At 39.8% G+C, this 13,927-nt stretch overlaps 1 protein-coding gene across 1 annotated transcript in view; it reads right to left on the reverse strand.

Annotated features, from left to right (window-relative positions):
• The window catches only part of ANK3 (ankyrin 3), a 335,879-nt gene extending 322,205 nt beyond the window's left edge, over window positions 1-13,674 (reverse strand). Inside the window, exon 1 of the mRNA XM_042907474.1 lies at window positions 13,561-13,674. Coding sequence (XP_042763408.1) covers window positions 13,561-13,674 — 114 coding nt within the window. The remainder of the gene's footprint in view (window positions 1-13,560) is intronic.
• Between the last annotated feature and the right edge of the window lie 253 nt (window positions 13,675-13,927).

Consider the following 13,927-nt stretch of genomic DNA (forward strand, 5'->3'; position numbering starts at 1 on the left):
TACATCAATTATTCACATGGTGAGAAAGAGGAAGGTAAGAGAACTGACAGAATGTCCCAGAACATTATAGGTAATCAAGCAGGGAGTAAAGGTGGCAAACAGGTATTAAATGCTGTCAAAGGCTCTGAAAGAAGTCTTTGATTGGACAGTAACATTTAGCAAGAAAATCCATCTGCCCAAGGTTAGTCTATTTCTCTGTAATTGTCCCTGAGAAACACATATCAGAGACAGCCTCAAAAGCCCTCTTAGGAGAGTCACCGAAACTGATCTTCTGCTGACTAGCTTCCTCCGAGTGGGTTTCACTCTGGGAGTCAAGGAGCAGCTGCCCGAGGGAGACCTTTAAATGCAAAGGTAAACCCATTAAGGCCTACCCAGGGGAAAAAGGACTGGCTTCTTACTCAGTTTAGAAAATCTATCGAGGCACCTGCAACTGGACGTTGGGTACTGCTGCGGAATAAGCTGGGGCTGTGCGGAGTGATCCTGGGAAAGCCACTGCACCTGCACAAAAGCCAAGAGTCCCTATACCCCACACCACGCACAGTGCTCTCTCTGGAAACCACATTTCTTTCTATAGAAATTAATAAAAATTGGCTCTGGGCTTAACTGCCTTATTTAGAATATATATAATACACATTTGGAATACATCTCAAATCTAAACACACATATGTACATGTATATGTAATTATTAATATTACACTTTATATAAATGTATATTTTTCTCCACATATACACATACATGTTTTTCATGTATTTTTTACCCTGCTTGGAATTACCTTCAGTGAATTCACTTCCTTCTTTTAACTCACAACTCTCACTGAATACACTTAGCATAACATAAACTCATTTCTTCCAAGTGGATGAGGGCAAGAGGAAAGGAGTGGGGAGGTGGGAGGAATGAATATTGGCTGAATCCCTGACTTGTGCCAGGCACTTCATGTTCAATTTAATTTTGTCTTCATAACATCTCTTTGCAATAGGTGTTATTGGGGATGAGGGCATAGATGCTCAGAGAGGTTAAGTAACCAACTGAAGACTACACAGCAAAGAAAGGGTGGTGAGGAAGCTCAAACCCAAACCTACATGACTCCGCAGCTCACACCCAGGCCCACTCCTCATTCCACGCAGCCTCCAAAAATCAATCTCCCATTATTTCAGAGATCCTCAGCAGCACTTAAAAAAAAAAGGCTGGATTAGGCTCTATGTGCAGATACAGAACAGATCGCATTAATAATTTAGGTTCTGCTAGAGCTGCAAAGCAGCTCTAGGAAAGCAGGTCAAAGCCGAGAATGCCAAATGCACCTAAGCACACTCTCCCTTCCTGACACTGCAAACAAAACCCTAACTAATCCACCAGAAAACAAAAAGATAATGCCTATCAGATGCCAAATGGATGGCTATGTAATTATTTTAATCTGATCCCATAGAAAATCCACTGAAACATGTTATGTAAAATCAAGTTACAATCAGCCAGTGGAGACAAGGCTCTCTAGTGGAGAGCTAGGACAAAGCCCAGGAACCGGATCCACACACAGTGGAATGGGAGGAAGTCAGGCTGCCATAACCACGCTGAACAGCTGTGGAAAAACCAAGCCCAGGGTTTATGTTAACACAGCAAACAGGAAAAACACCTATTTTAATGTATTCATGGTCACCCTCAAACACCCAATTTCAGCTAAGATGAGGCGCAGTCAAAACCTTTTGAAGTGAATCACAGACAGGAATTGGGGAGGATTACCAGGATGGCTAATTCTACACTAATGAAAATAAATGAATGTGCGAGTTTCATATGCTTGGGTCACCAGTATTAATATATTAATTCTATTTGAAGTAATTGTGGTTAGAATAAATGTCCACAACAAAACCATGTATTTTTAGGTGGCAATGACTCCAGCTGAAGAGGAAGAGTAAAGCAGGGATCCTTAACAATGGCCATTCTTCAAAGGAAAAAAAAATTAATTGCATTCAGCATTTTCCAACATCAGTATGGTTATCTTCTTACTTCGAAGCAGGCAAATATATTTTGAGTGTTGACAGAGCTAAGTAAATACACTCATTATGTTATTGAATCAGGTAGTGGTGTCCCAACCATTGCACAGAGGGACAGCAGGTCCTTACGGAAGAAGGGGGAGCAGTGGCCTGTGTGGGGATTCGGTGACCTCAGAGCCTTCCAGCCCATCCTCTCTCATTCACCCCTAACCAGCCAGGTAGTAGGAATGTGGCTGGGAATTATGAGATTGGGCATTTGGGGGATTTACTGATAGAAAACAAAATGCACTGCTCAAGATAATGGTTTTGACAAACATTGCTTCCCTAAGCAATGGTAAATCCACAGTACCAAGGTCAATCATGATTTTTTTCCTGATTCAAAATTGCTCTGTGCTTTGCAGTAATACTTAACGTCGCCATGTAACATTTGAAGATAAAAACACAGGGTTTAAGTCACGCATCATGATTTAAAAAGCACTTCTTATCCAGTATTTGTCACATAAAACAAATGAACAATAACATTAGTAATGAGAAGCATAAAAATGATTTAATAACCGATTAGAAAATAATAAAAAATAAAAGTAAAAGCTTTCTCCAAACGCAAGAATCTTACATGAGCGGTGAAAAACCTATAGGCAGAATAGTGAAAGAAGGGAAAGACCTTAGTCTGATGGCCATGAGTTCACATTCTGCCTCTGTCCAGTGGTCACTGTGACTGTTAAAGTCAATGTCTGAGCCTCAATCTGCTCATGGGCAAAAGGAGAAGAAAGCCATGTAACTCAGAGACTCACATAAGTGTGAAGAGAGAGAACAGCCTTTCACAACTCCCAATTATTTTATTGTAAACAAAGCCTAACTTTGCTAGCACAGCTCCTACGGATTCAAAGTGAAGTGTGTTAGAAAGCCTAAAATCATCTGTCCTAAATAATCAAGTTGTTTTGTTTTTTTTGAGATTCCAATTTTTGCCAACTCCCTTCCCCAAATTAAAGCTTTTTACTCATAGTTCTTACCATCAAGGAAAAGAAAAAAAAATCACTTCATAAGGACTAAGAGGTCTCTTCTATCCTGGCAAAGAACCTGGCAGCACCTATGGTGACTCAATTCTAACATTTGTTGGTGTCGTCGGCTAAAGGGTTTTTTTTTTTTTTTTTTTAATGTTGGTGCTAATTTCTTACCACTCTACAAATTGTTTTTTAATTTGTAATTTAGGCTCTGAAAATTAGTCTGTTTTGAGGCCGAGTTCTTCAAAATCAGCTTAACAGTTTTCTCATAAAAATGGTAAGCATGAAGCACAAGGCATTGGGAATATACTCATTTCAAACATCAAGAAATCAGCCAACACAAAATGGTTTCACTATTTGTGTTCACAAATGCCAACAGTTTGGAAATAAACTGTACTCACACTTATTTTACCATTAATATAATTATGGTCCTGTTGAGGCAGGATGCATTTCAGGTAACTGTACGATGTGAAAGTTAACTTATTTATTACATCCAGCATTATTACCCTCCTGCTGTCCATGCCCCAACGTGTATTTTTCTTTTGGGAGGAAGAAATCAATCACAAGAAGGATTTTCTGAGGCATTTTCTAGGTGTGGAAATATATCCTAGCATGGTGGCATCTCATGGTCCAGGAAAGATTCACCTCACGGATCCCAGTCTCCTGTGAAAATGGCTCTCAGTGGGGACTTGGAAACAATCATGACTGACAGGGACTGAGGGGGGAGAAGTGGCGGACTAAGCATGGGCTGGGAATCAGACTCACCTGGGGGGAAATTCCAGCCTTACACTTACTAATTACGCAACCCTGGGCTTGCTGAAATGTTCGAGAGTATGCCTCCCCTAACCCAGAGAAGTAGGATAATAGCCCCCATTCGTGAGACCTGAATACGATAATCTTCTTAAAGCACTCAGCAGAGCTCCTGGCCCACCACAGTTCCTCAGTGACTTACAGCTCAATAAAAGAAAGAAAAGGTAAATTCTTCTCCATATACTTTTGCTGATAGGCATCTCTCTGTACTGCCCTTCTTTGAAAAGAAAACTCACTTAGAGTCTGTAACAAAAGTGTCTAATGAGAGATGTCCACATTTCAGGTTCTGTTTTTCTTTTTGGTTTAAGGTGAATAGGGCTGTTTACACACTGATAATTCTTAGTGGCAGTTGCTGACGTGGGCCAATTTGGTCCGGGCAAGGTGGCTTGCTTTGTCTGACTAAAAACTGTTTGGCTTCAAGGATGGCAGTCTGAGAAGCAGAGAAGGGGGTGTGCTGGCAAGGAAGACAGTCCACAGGCCACTGTGGGTTCTGAAACCAGGTACAGATGGTGACATCTCCCTATCGACCAGATCATTCACTCTCCCCTAGGTCCCCAGCTACCCTGAAACCATCCGACACCTCTTTGGTGGCCACATTACCTAGAGGGGGTGGAAAGCCGGTTGGTAATGGAGTGCATATACTTTATGGACATATTTATAGGTAATGTTTTTGTTTCAATAAATATATATTATATATATATAATTATATTACATATAATATATATATATATATAATATATATATAATAAGTAAATATATCCAGTGAAGATTGCTTCCATTCAGCCCTAATTACTCTTCCTCCAAGTATTTTAACATTTATGCCCAAATCTGCAAAATAAAGTTGGTTTGTTAAAAGAATTATTTGATACTTCTTCTATCTATACATATGATTCTTAAGCTTTCTTTACTATCTACCTTGGCTATCATTTAACTCCTGAGAGAAACTATTAATAATAGTGTTAATGAATGGAAGGTGTAACATGTGAGTCTTTTGAAATATTTCTCAAAATGACAGATTTAATTTAATTCTCAAAATGACAGATAAAAAAGTTTGCAAAGACCTGAACTGCAGGACTCAAATGACTTTTTTGAGGATACCAGTTTATCAGTAAAATTTCATTCATCAAATAATCTTCTGAGGGATTGCTAGGTATAAAAGTTCTTGTTTTCTCAGCTCCTCTGCTCTGTTCTTGACTATGGTCACTTGGTTACCTTTGAGAGCCCATACGATAAGGAAACTTTAGCTAACTGCTTCCTTTATGTCAGGCCCCTGGCAAAATGCCTTTATAGTATTTTTACTCCTTACAATAGTATGCAAGTAAAGGGTTAATATCCCCATCTGACCAATCTGGAAACTGACCCAGAGAAATTTAGTTCAAGGCCACATAGCTAACCAGTGGCAGCTGCGATATGAATTCTTATCTAGGCCCAAAGACCTCTCTTTCCATCACCATGGATTGTAATACTTAGCCCCCTCCCCACAACATTCTCCTTATTGCTTGCCTGCTTTATTAATGTTTTTGATCCTCTACTAAACACAATTTACCATATTTTCATACCTTCTTCAATTGTATAGACTCTTAGAAAACTGTACTTCGTGAGGATAAAATAATGCTATTCATAGTACTGAAACTACAAAGCTTTCAGGGATACCTACATGTAGATTATAAATGTTTCAGTATCACTGGATTCCAGTCATTAGAAAATCTTGGGCTTCCAACACTCTCCAGCTAAGTTATCTGTCCCTATGCTTTTCCACACAGTCCATATACCCTTCCTCTCCTATGGTGATGGTACTGGTTGGCTTTTGTTCTGCCAAACCTGGCAGATATAAACATTAGTCTCTATCCATTCTAATCGGCTTCATATAAATTCAAACAGAACTGATGATAAGATCCTAATGTGTAGAAGGTCACCTATGGTTTACTGCAACCAACTAAATCTAAATTGAAACCTATACATTTTATAGGCAGCTCCTATATTTGACAGGGATGGGTCATTCCTTCTCATGATGCCACTTTGGGTCCAGGACAGCATAATCCTGAACGAAGGGGATAATCACCAGAAAAATCTGAACTGTATGTAGAAGATCCAGGCGCCATTTCCATTGCTTTGGAATGAACTTTTAACTTACTTTTAACTTACACAAACAAGAAACAGTCTGAGTAAAAACACAGCAGATTCCTTGTTTTCAAATGTTATCTTTCTATACAAGTATTTCTTTAGATTACTATTTGGAGTATACAGCTGACAGTGTAACATTGTATTTAGATATCATCCTTCAACATTTAACCTATTCGTCAATCAACAGATAGAAGCTTACAATTCTACTTTGTTTCAGTGACTGGATTCCTCTTAAAAGTTATTTTAAATGTGTACTAATTTAAACGTACACTAATTTAAGTGTTACGATTTAGACAATATTTAGATTTTGCAGTGAATGATAAATAATTTATAAAAATTCAATTATTAAATTATTTAATTTTTAACATTCCAACAGTGACCATTCTTCTCTTGACATAAGAATTCACCATAGATATCTATTAGTAAGAACCTCCCTTAAAAAAAAAAAACCTATCCTCTAGAGGTTCTGATGGCCTAAGAAGGGGAGCCACACAGACCTTGATTCCAAGCCCAGTTATTTTTGTGACTGAGGCAAGTTACATAGTTACATAACAAACTTAAGCTTAGGCTAAAGCGTCTGTCCATGTCGATAACACTATGGCATAGTGTTAACATAAACCAGTGCTAACCCAGCAACAAAAAATATCTATTTTTCTCTCTGGTCCTTCACCCTACCTGCATCAAGTAGTACAAGCAGCATATCAAAGAGCAGGTAGATGGGCCTACAGGTCCCATCCTTTACATGCCAGTCTCCAGCACAATAATCAGCACAATGTAGCTGCACAGTACATTTTTATTAAATGGATACCAGTTAAATGTAATAGGATTACTATATTTTTTCTAATAATATAACTACCAAAAAGTACAAAGCACTGTCAAATCCTCTTGTTTGTCAAGCATACCTATTGAAAACATTTTTCCATATTGAGATTCAATAAAGCGTGCGCATGTGCGCACACACACACGCACACACACACACACACACACAATAATATGTCATCTTACCAAAGGCAAATTAAGAGACAGAAAAGACCATGAGCCTGAAGAATGAAGAAACAGTTCAATAGCTACAGTATATTGGTGACAGTATTAACAAAATTTTAAATAACATGTTCAGACATTAATAAATGTATAATTTATACCTAACATGATCTTGTACTCATTATAATGGTAATTCATCAAGACCAAGAAAGTGTTAAGTTTTTTTTTTAGCAAACATATGACTTTGAGAATAAAAAATGTTATCATGATAGTAACAGAGAGCACAGAGAATCAATCAGCAGACCAGTTTTATTTAATTGCTTCCCTATCCCTAAATACCATGGCACATCAAAGGACAAAGGTTTACAACTTTTCTTTTTTATTAAAGAAATTCTTTTTTAATGTTTATTTTTGAGAGAGAGAGAGAGAGAGAGAGAGAGAGAGAGAGAGACAGCACGCAAGCAGGGGGAGGGGCAGAGAGAGGGAGACACAGAATCCAAAGCAGGATCCAGGCTCTGAGCTGTCAGCACAGAGCCTGACATGAGGCTGAACTCACGAACCGCAAGATCACGACCTAAGCTGAAGTGGGATGCTTCACTAACCATCGTCCAGGTTTATAACTTTTCTACTGAGCTAAGCCTTATTCCATCCATCCTCTTCCAACAGAGGAAAAGTGGAGACGGGACAGCTGCTGTGCTCCTAGGGAGCTTACCTGCCGGCTTCAGTCAGATAACTTGTTGGCACAACCCCTAAAGGTTCAGGTTGGAAACAGTCCACTCATTCTTCTGCTCACTATGAACATCAATAAAAACAGCAACAACTACCACTATATGACTCTTGTTTTGTGCCAAGCACCATTCTAATATTCATTCATTCATTCATTCATTCATTCATTCATTCATTGAAATCTCATTACAGTCCTGTGACTAAAGCACATTCTATTATTATATTCATTTTGCATGTAAAAAGACTGGGGCACTGACAGGTTAAATAACTTCCCAAGGTCACAGCAGCTAAGAGTGTTAGTACCTGAACTCAGACAATCTTACATATAGGCCATATTCTTAATCATTGCATGGTACTGCCTCTCATCCATCCACCTCCTCCCTCCCTCCCATCCACTTCCTACCCTGCAAGCACCAGTTTGGTAGTAGAAGATTGTGACACCACCTCTGCCCTCAAGGAGCTTATAGTCTCCTGGGTGAGACACACGGAGCTTATAATTATACTGCAGAGCATAAAGGATGCTGAGAGAGAAACCAGGCTCCCTAGAGATCTGGAGTCTGTGTTCTCAGTAGAACAGGACGCAGAGTGGGTTCCCTTTATCTGATACCAGTCCACACAACCCTCACCCTCACAAGTCCAGTCACTATAGTACAAAACCTCCCCTGCCTGGTATCTTCCATCATGGGTGCCATAGGTACATCGGGAGCTAGGCATGGAGAAGGCCTATAAATGTCAGGAAGCATCAAGCTTCTATAGCAATAGATAACACTCAATAATTTATCTCTCTTGAAATTTATTCTCAAACCTTTAAGTTGCTTTAATCCTAAATGAGACTGGTAGATTTTTATGACAATAAACCTAGTGGTTAAATATGGATTCCAAAGTCCTATGATCCAAGTTTAAGTGTAGACCCAACACTTAGAAGCTACATGACCTCAGGCAAGTTATTTGTTCTCTTTAAGTCTATGTTTTAGCTATAAAAAAAATGGGGATGAAAATAATACCTGTCTCATACAGAAGTTGTGAGAAAAATAGTAGAATAATCCATGGAATCACCCTGCACATTGCCTGGTATACAGTGAGCACCTAAGACATTGTTATGTTATTACAGCAACATGTCTTTGAGGAGTTGAAATCCTGTGTTGGCAATTTTCCATTTATTTTCAAAAATTAAAAAAATAAATTCTTGTGGTAAAACATTAAAATCTATTGCAGAGGGTAAGAAAAGCAGACACACTGCCATAGTGCACTGGGTTACTTAGCGATATAAAGCTTGTTATTTAAGGCTCCCAATGTCTAGGAAATAGCTGATCACTTAGAAGGTTCTTTGAATCAAATCCATTTTGATATGCAGCTGTGAAAATATTAACTACATATACTGCTCCATGTTGTAGGTAAAAGAACAAGCTAGACAGCTAGACTTTCCACACTGGAGTCTTAGATCTGCCACTAAATAGTGTGGGAATGCTTAATGGGTTCCTGCCTCAGTTTCCTCATTTGTAAATGGGGATAATAAATACTTTCTTTGTGGGGTAGTTATAAAGATTAAATGAGCCTCTACCTACAAAGCAATTTAAAACCCTACCTGATACATTTTAGGTGGTCAATAAATGCCCTGGAATAAAAGACATGAATCCAGGAAATTTAATTATTCATTTTCCGCTTCAAGCCAGGAACTTGGCAGTTACCCTAGAATCCAATCTCTCCCTCTCACATCCTACACCCAGTCCATTGCCAAATTCTGTTGAGTCTTCCCCTAAATATCTCTTGCATGCAACACCCCCTCTCCACTGTCATAGTCTCTGCCCTGGTTCAGACCCTCAGCATCTCTCATTCCTGAATCACCACCCGTGCTTCCGGAAGGCTCTCCCGGCTGCTATCTGCAGCATGGATGCCTGAGTGATGGTTCTAAACCATAAAGCCATTCAGTTACTCTTCCTACTGCCTCCATTTAAGTCGATTAAAGTCCTCTCTCCTTGGAGAAGGTAATTTCCCACCCTGTGAGATGGGATACAAAGGTCTTCATGATCTGGCTTCTGACCACTTTCCAAGCCATACACTCATATCCCTTTTGCTCCTTATTTATGTTTGCTTTTCACACATGAATGTTCCCTCTTATTTCCACCACACTGGGCATGGGATTCCTGTCCTTTTGCCTGCCTGTCTTGCTCACTCCTACTCCAAGGCTCAGCTTCACTGAGAAGCTTCTCTGAGCCCATTTGAGTTGAACTGCAGTCTTACAGTGGGCTCCTGTGGCTCCCTTTACATGTGTTATGAAGGGTGATTAGTGATCTCCTCTCTCTACAGGGAGTCACTGTACTGTTGCCACTCTGCCTCCTGTAGCTTTGCCTCCAACACTGAATGCAGTGTCTGATCCACAGAAGTCACTCAGTAAATGTTTGCTAAATGAATACGTGAGTGCAAAAATGAAGCAATAAATATTCATTCCTGCTCTGCCACTGAATAGCTGCATGAGTCTGTTGTTAACAATTAGAAAAGATATTAATCATAAAATTAGCTGTTCCTTTATCCCAGTATACCCTGTGTCCGCAATGCATATAAATGTTTCCTTTTTTAGTATACATATCCTTAGATCACCTCAAAGTGGGTTTTTTTTTTTGATAGGACATAATAAATATATACAAGCATACTTGTGAACATTTAAAAAAATTATTGAATAAATTAATGTTATTTCTCCTAATAGCCCTCATTATTGAAATGTACCTTATAGTTTACATGGAGAGAAAGCAAAATATCCAGGTAATGTGGCACCAGAGGCCAGAGGCAACAAGGGAAGTGTGGCCCTGAGAGCATTTGTAACTTCTAGTCCTCATGAACTCGTGGTAGCTTGGGTTATCCACTGACCACCGCCCGTGGGCCAGGACCTTGCTTGGTGCAGGGAATATAAAGAGTTCCTCTCTGCAACTTTCTCAGTCAGAGCATGGATCCAATATTGTCCCTCCCAAAGGCACTCTGTCTACCTTTGGCACGCTACCCCACTCACTGCCAGCATTAGCGGCCCATTGGGAGACGAGGAGAGTGAAGGGGAAAATCTATCAGGGAAGAGTGATGGGACAGTGTGTGTAAAGGAGATGGGTAAATGCAGTAGAAAGACACCTTCTAAACAAAATACTCAGGGAAAGTTGCTTTTTGTTTGCTTCGAGTCAGAAAAATTGGGATAAAAAGATTAAAGGTTTGTCCATCTAAATGCATTTCCTTTTAGCAAATAGGAAGATTTTTCCTTTCCTTGACACTAATGTTGCTATGGCAAGAATAAAACACACCATTATTAAAATTCAAGTAATTATAAATTCCAAAAGTTTCCTATGTTTTTTGATTGGTAGCCACTTATTCATGGTTATCAATATGCATAGCAGACCAAATGTGCAATCATGGATTTTTTAAGAACTGATGAAATGTGAATAGAATGTTAATTTTATATATGCATTCTGACTTGATTATAATACTTAGTAATATCTCATACTGTATGAGGTTATGTCATATATATATCAGGAAAAGTTCATCCTGGGCTTGTTTAAACTTCAATTACAGGGGTACCATGAATCAAATTCCTTTACAAAATAGATACTCTTCACGTTTATCTAAAGCTTTTCTATTTTGTGACTTTATGAAATTACTATTACTTTTATGTAATTAAAAGATCCTAGAGGATATTTCTACATATAAGTAAGAGCAATGAACCCCATAATAACCCACAAAGTACATAAGAGAAGCTTTTCCAATTGCTATGGGGCCTATAACGTGGAGCAAAGTAACCCAAAAGCCTTCATCAGGATCTTAGGAAAAGGTAGGAAAAAGAAACTCCAAGTAAAAACAATTCACTTTGTAGAGAATAAGTGGTATATATACTATATGACTGAAAAAGAATCTAGATTATGTCTTGAAAGTAATCTAATGTTGACTTTGTACTTTGAAAGCAGTCCCTAAAATCCTTGGACTGTGAATGTTAAGTCTCCTGAAATGCATGTATCTTTGATAGGGAATATACTGGTTTTAGTGTGTTGTGAATTAACTAGTACAATGGCAATGAAAGTGTTATCCACAGGCCACTTTCTGGATCAACTCTGTGACTGTCCTGAGAACAAAACATTTACATCTGCTTGCACATTGACATAGCGATATTGATATTTCTCCATGTTCCCTCCTGGTTGCTAAGAGATTTACGTTGGACAGACTCTGTTGTACTCATAACAAAGCACTTTGGTCCACAAAGCATTTGCTTCAGCTCAGTGAGCCCAGAAGCTCCCTTTGCCTCACCCCTTCCCTATTTTGCTTCCAAGTCAAACAGGGGCCCAGGCCCCAAGGCAGCAGGCCTGTCATCACTACAGGAAACTGCGGTGCATAAGCCTGGCTCGGCTAACAAGTCTTATACAGAGTATTAACAGCAACGATGCGATTGTATCTTTACACAAATATATGTACCTTCTTTCCTCATGTTTCTTAGAAGCCAGCTTATCACGGTGGGAGTGGGTAAAGATGTGTGAAGAGTGGGCACTCCGTAGTGACCTCCCACAGATGAACCTAATACAGTGCAATTAGACCAGAACCTGGCAAAATATGGCAATTCCACAACTCTGTTGTGCATGACTCTGAAATATGCCTGCCAACAATTTCCTAACCTGAGTTTGTACTTTTGTGAAAATCTGTTCAAGAAGTTTATTTACAAGAATATTGAAGTAGGAAGCATCTATATTTAACATCCTGCAGCAAAGTGACTGTACCTCTCCAAACTCAATCTCATGAAGTCTGCCACATAACAAAACACAGAGAGCCTTCTTTCACAGATCCTAACTCTGAAGAAAATGGCAAAGGCACCAAAAATATTCATGATCAGCCCTGAAGAGAGGTACATGTGGTGGATGAAATCTGCATGTCATTTAGAAGGCACATGCATCACTGCTCACAGCAAATTAAGATTATCTTTCCCTTGGGAATTCTCACAAAGAGACATAAAAATGCTTTATGACCTGACTTTCATATTCAGAGCACAGAGTTTTAGTCAATTTTTATTAATTGCTATAGAGGAAAAGTGCTTCGGGCCCTCACTCCCCAGTGGGTACCTAGGAGTCACATTTAAGGGCACAGCCACTAAACACTCAGTAAGTACTCTCCGGCTGTAATGAAACACCACTGACCTAGAATATTCCTCCTATCTTCCCCCTGCCATAGAATATCAGTTGGGGATGATCAATGCCCATGCTTTAATCAGAAGCAATCAGCGGTGAAGGCTGCAGGTCCCTGCCCTGCCATGGGAATTCCTGCGTTCAGGATAATTCCTCTCACCCAGCAGAGAATAACAAACCTCTGTGATTTCAGCTTCATTTAACAAAAGAAAGTCATTTCTGGCAGCTTGTTTCCTTCGCACAACCTAACTAAAAGCACCTTAGAGAAAAAAGAGGCAAAAGGAGGGGAAGAAAGCAAAGCAGGAAATGACTTTTCTGCTACGTCTTTAAGGTCACAGATGTGCCTGAGAAATGCACACATGTGACAGTAGTTCTAGCACAAAAGCTCCTTTTCCACGAGCCTAGACCTCCAACAAGTACAAAGACCGGCTCGCTGGCCTCTCCCTCAGACCCAAGTCACCGCAGTCCATTTAACCTTGACCGGGCTGGGAAGAAACTACTTTGAACTCCCTTGCAACACCTTTCTGTGTCATGGCAACATGCCCCTGCCTGTGTCAAGTGCAGGCACACCTTCCGCATCAGCACTGCAATCACCCCCACACAGGACAGACTCTCCCCCTGCCTAGCCCATCCTCTGGCCATGGTCGGCCACTGGGTTTTATCATCCGTTCCCAATTTATACTCTACACAGCACGTAAAAATAGCCCTTAATGCTTCTAACAGACGCCAGGAGGAGATTAAAACAAAAAGAATCCAGGCAAGATTTATGCTCTGGCGTATACAACTACCTTTTTCTTCCGATCCCGGGACCGTTTGCGGTGTTTCCTTTTCTTCTCAGTCTCCTCTTCAGCATTGATTTCTAAATCCCTGTTTTTCTTTAATTGTGAGGCTGCATGAGCCATAATGCATTGAAAAAGCTCTTCTCAAGCACACAGGGCTTCCTTGTATAAGGTGATATCCTCAGGCACCTTTAACCAGGCTTACAGTAGCATTCCAATCACTGGAGAGAAACCTTTGACCAGAAGCAGGAAGACATTCAAAATGCAGAGATGCTGTCGAAGCTGAAGCTTTTAAAAACCCAAAAGACGGCTTCCAGACTTCATCCTACACCTTCCTCTACCTGAACCTTTACACGAGAGTGCAGCCATCGTAATG

The sequence above is a fragment of the Panthera leo genome, chromosome D2, assembly GCF_018350215.1.
Source record: "Panthera leo isolate Ple1 chromosome D2, P.leo_Ple1_pat1.1, whole genome shotgun sequence".
NCBI classification, from domain to species: Eukaryota; Metazoa; Chordata; class Mammalia; order Carnivora; family Felidae; genus Panthera; species Panthera leo.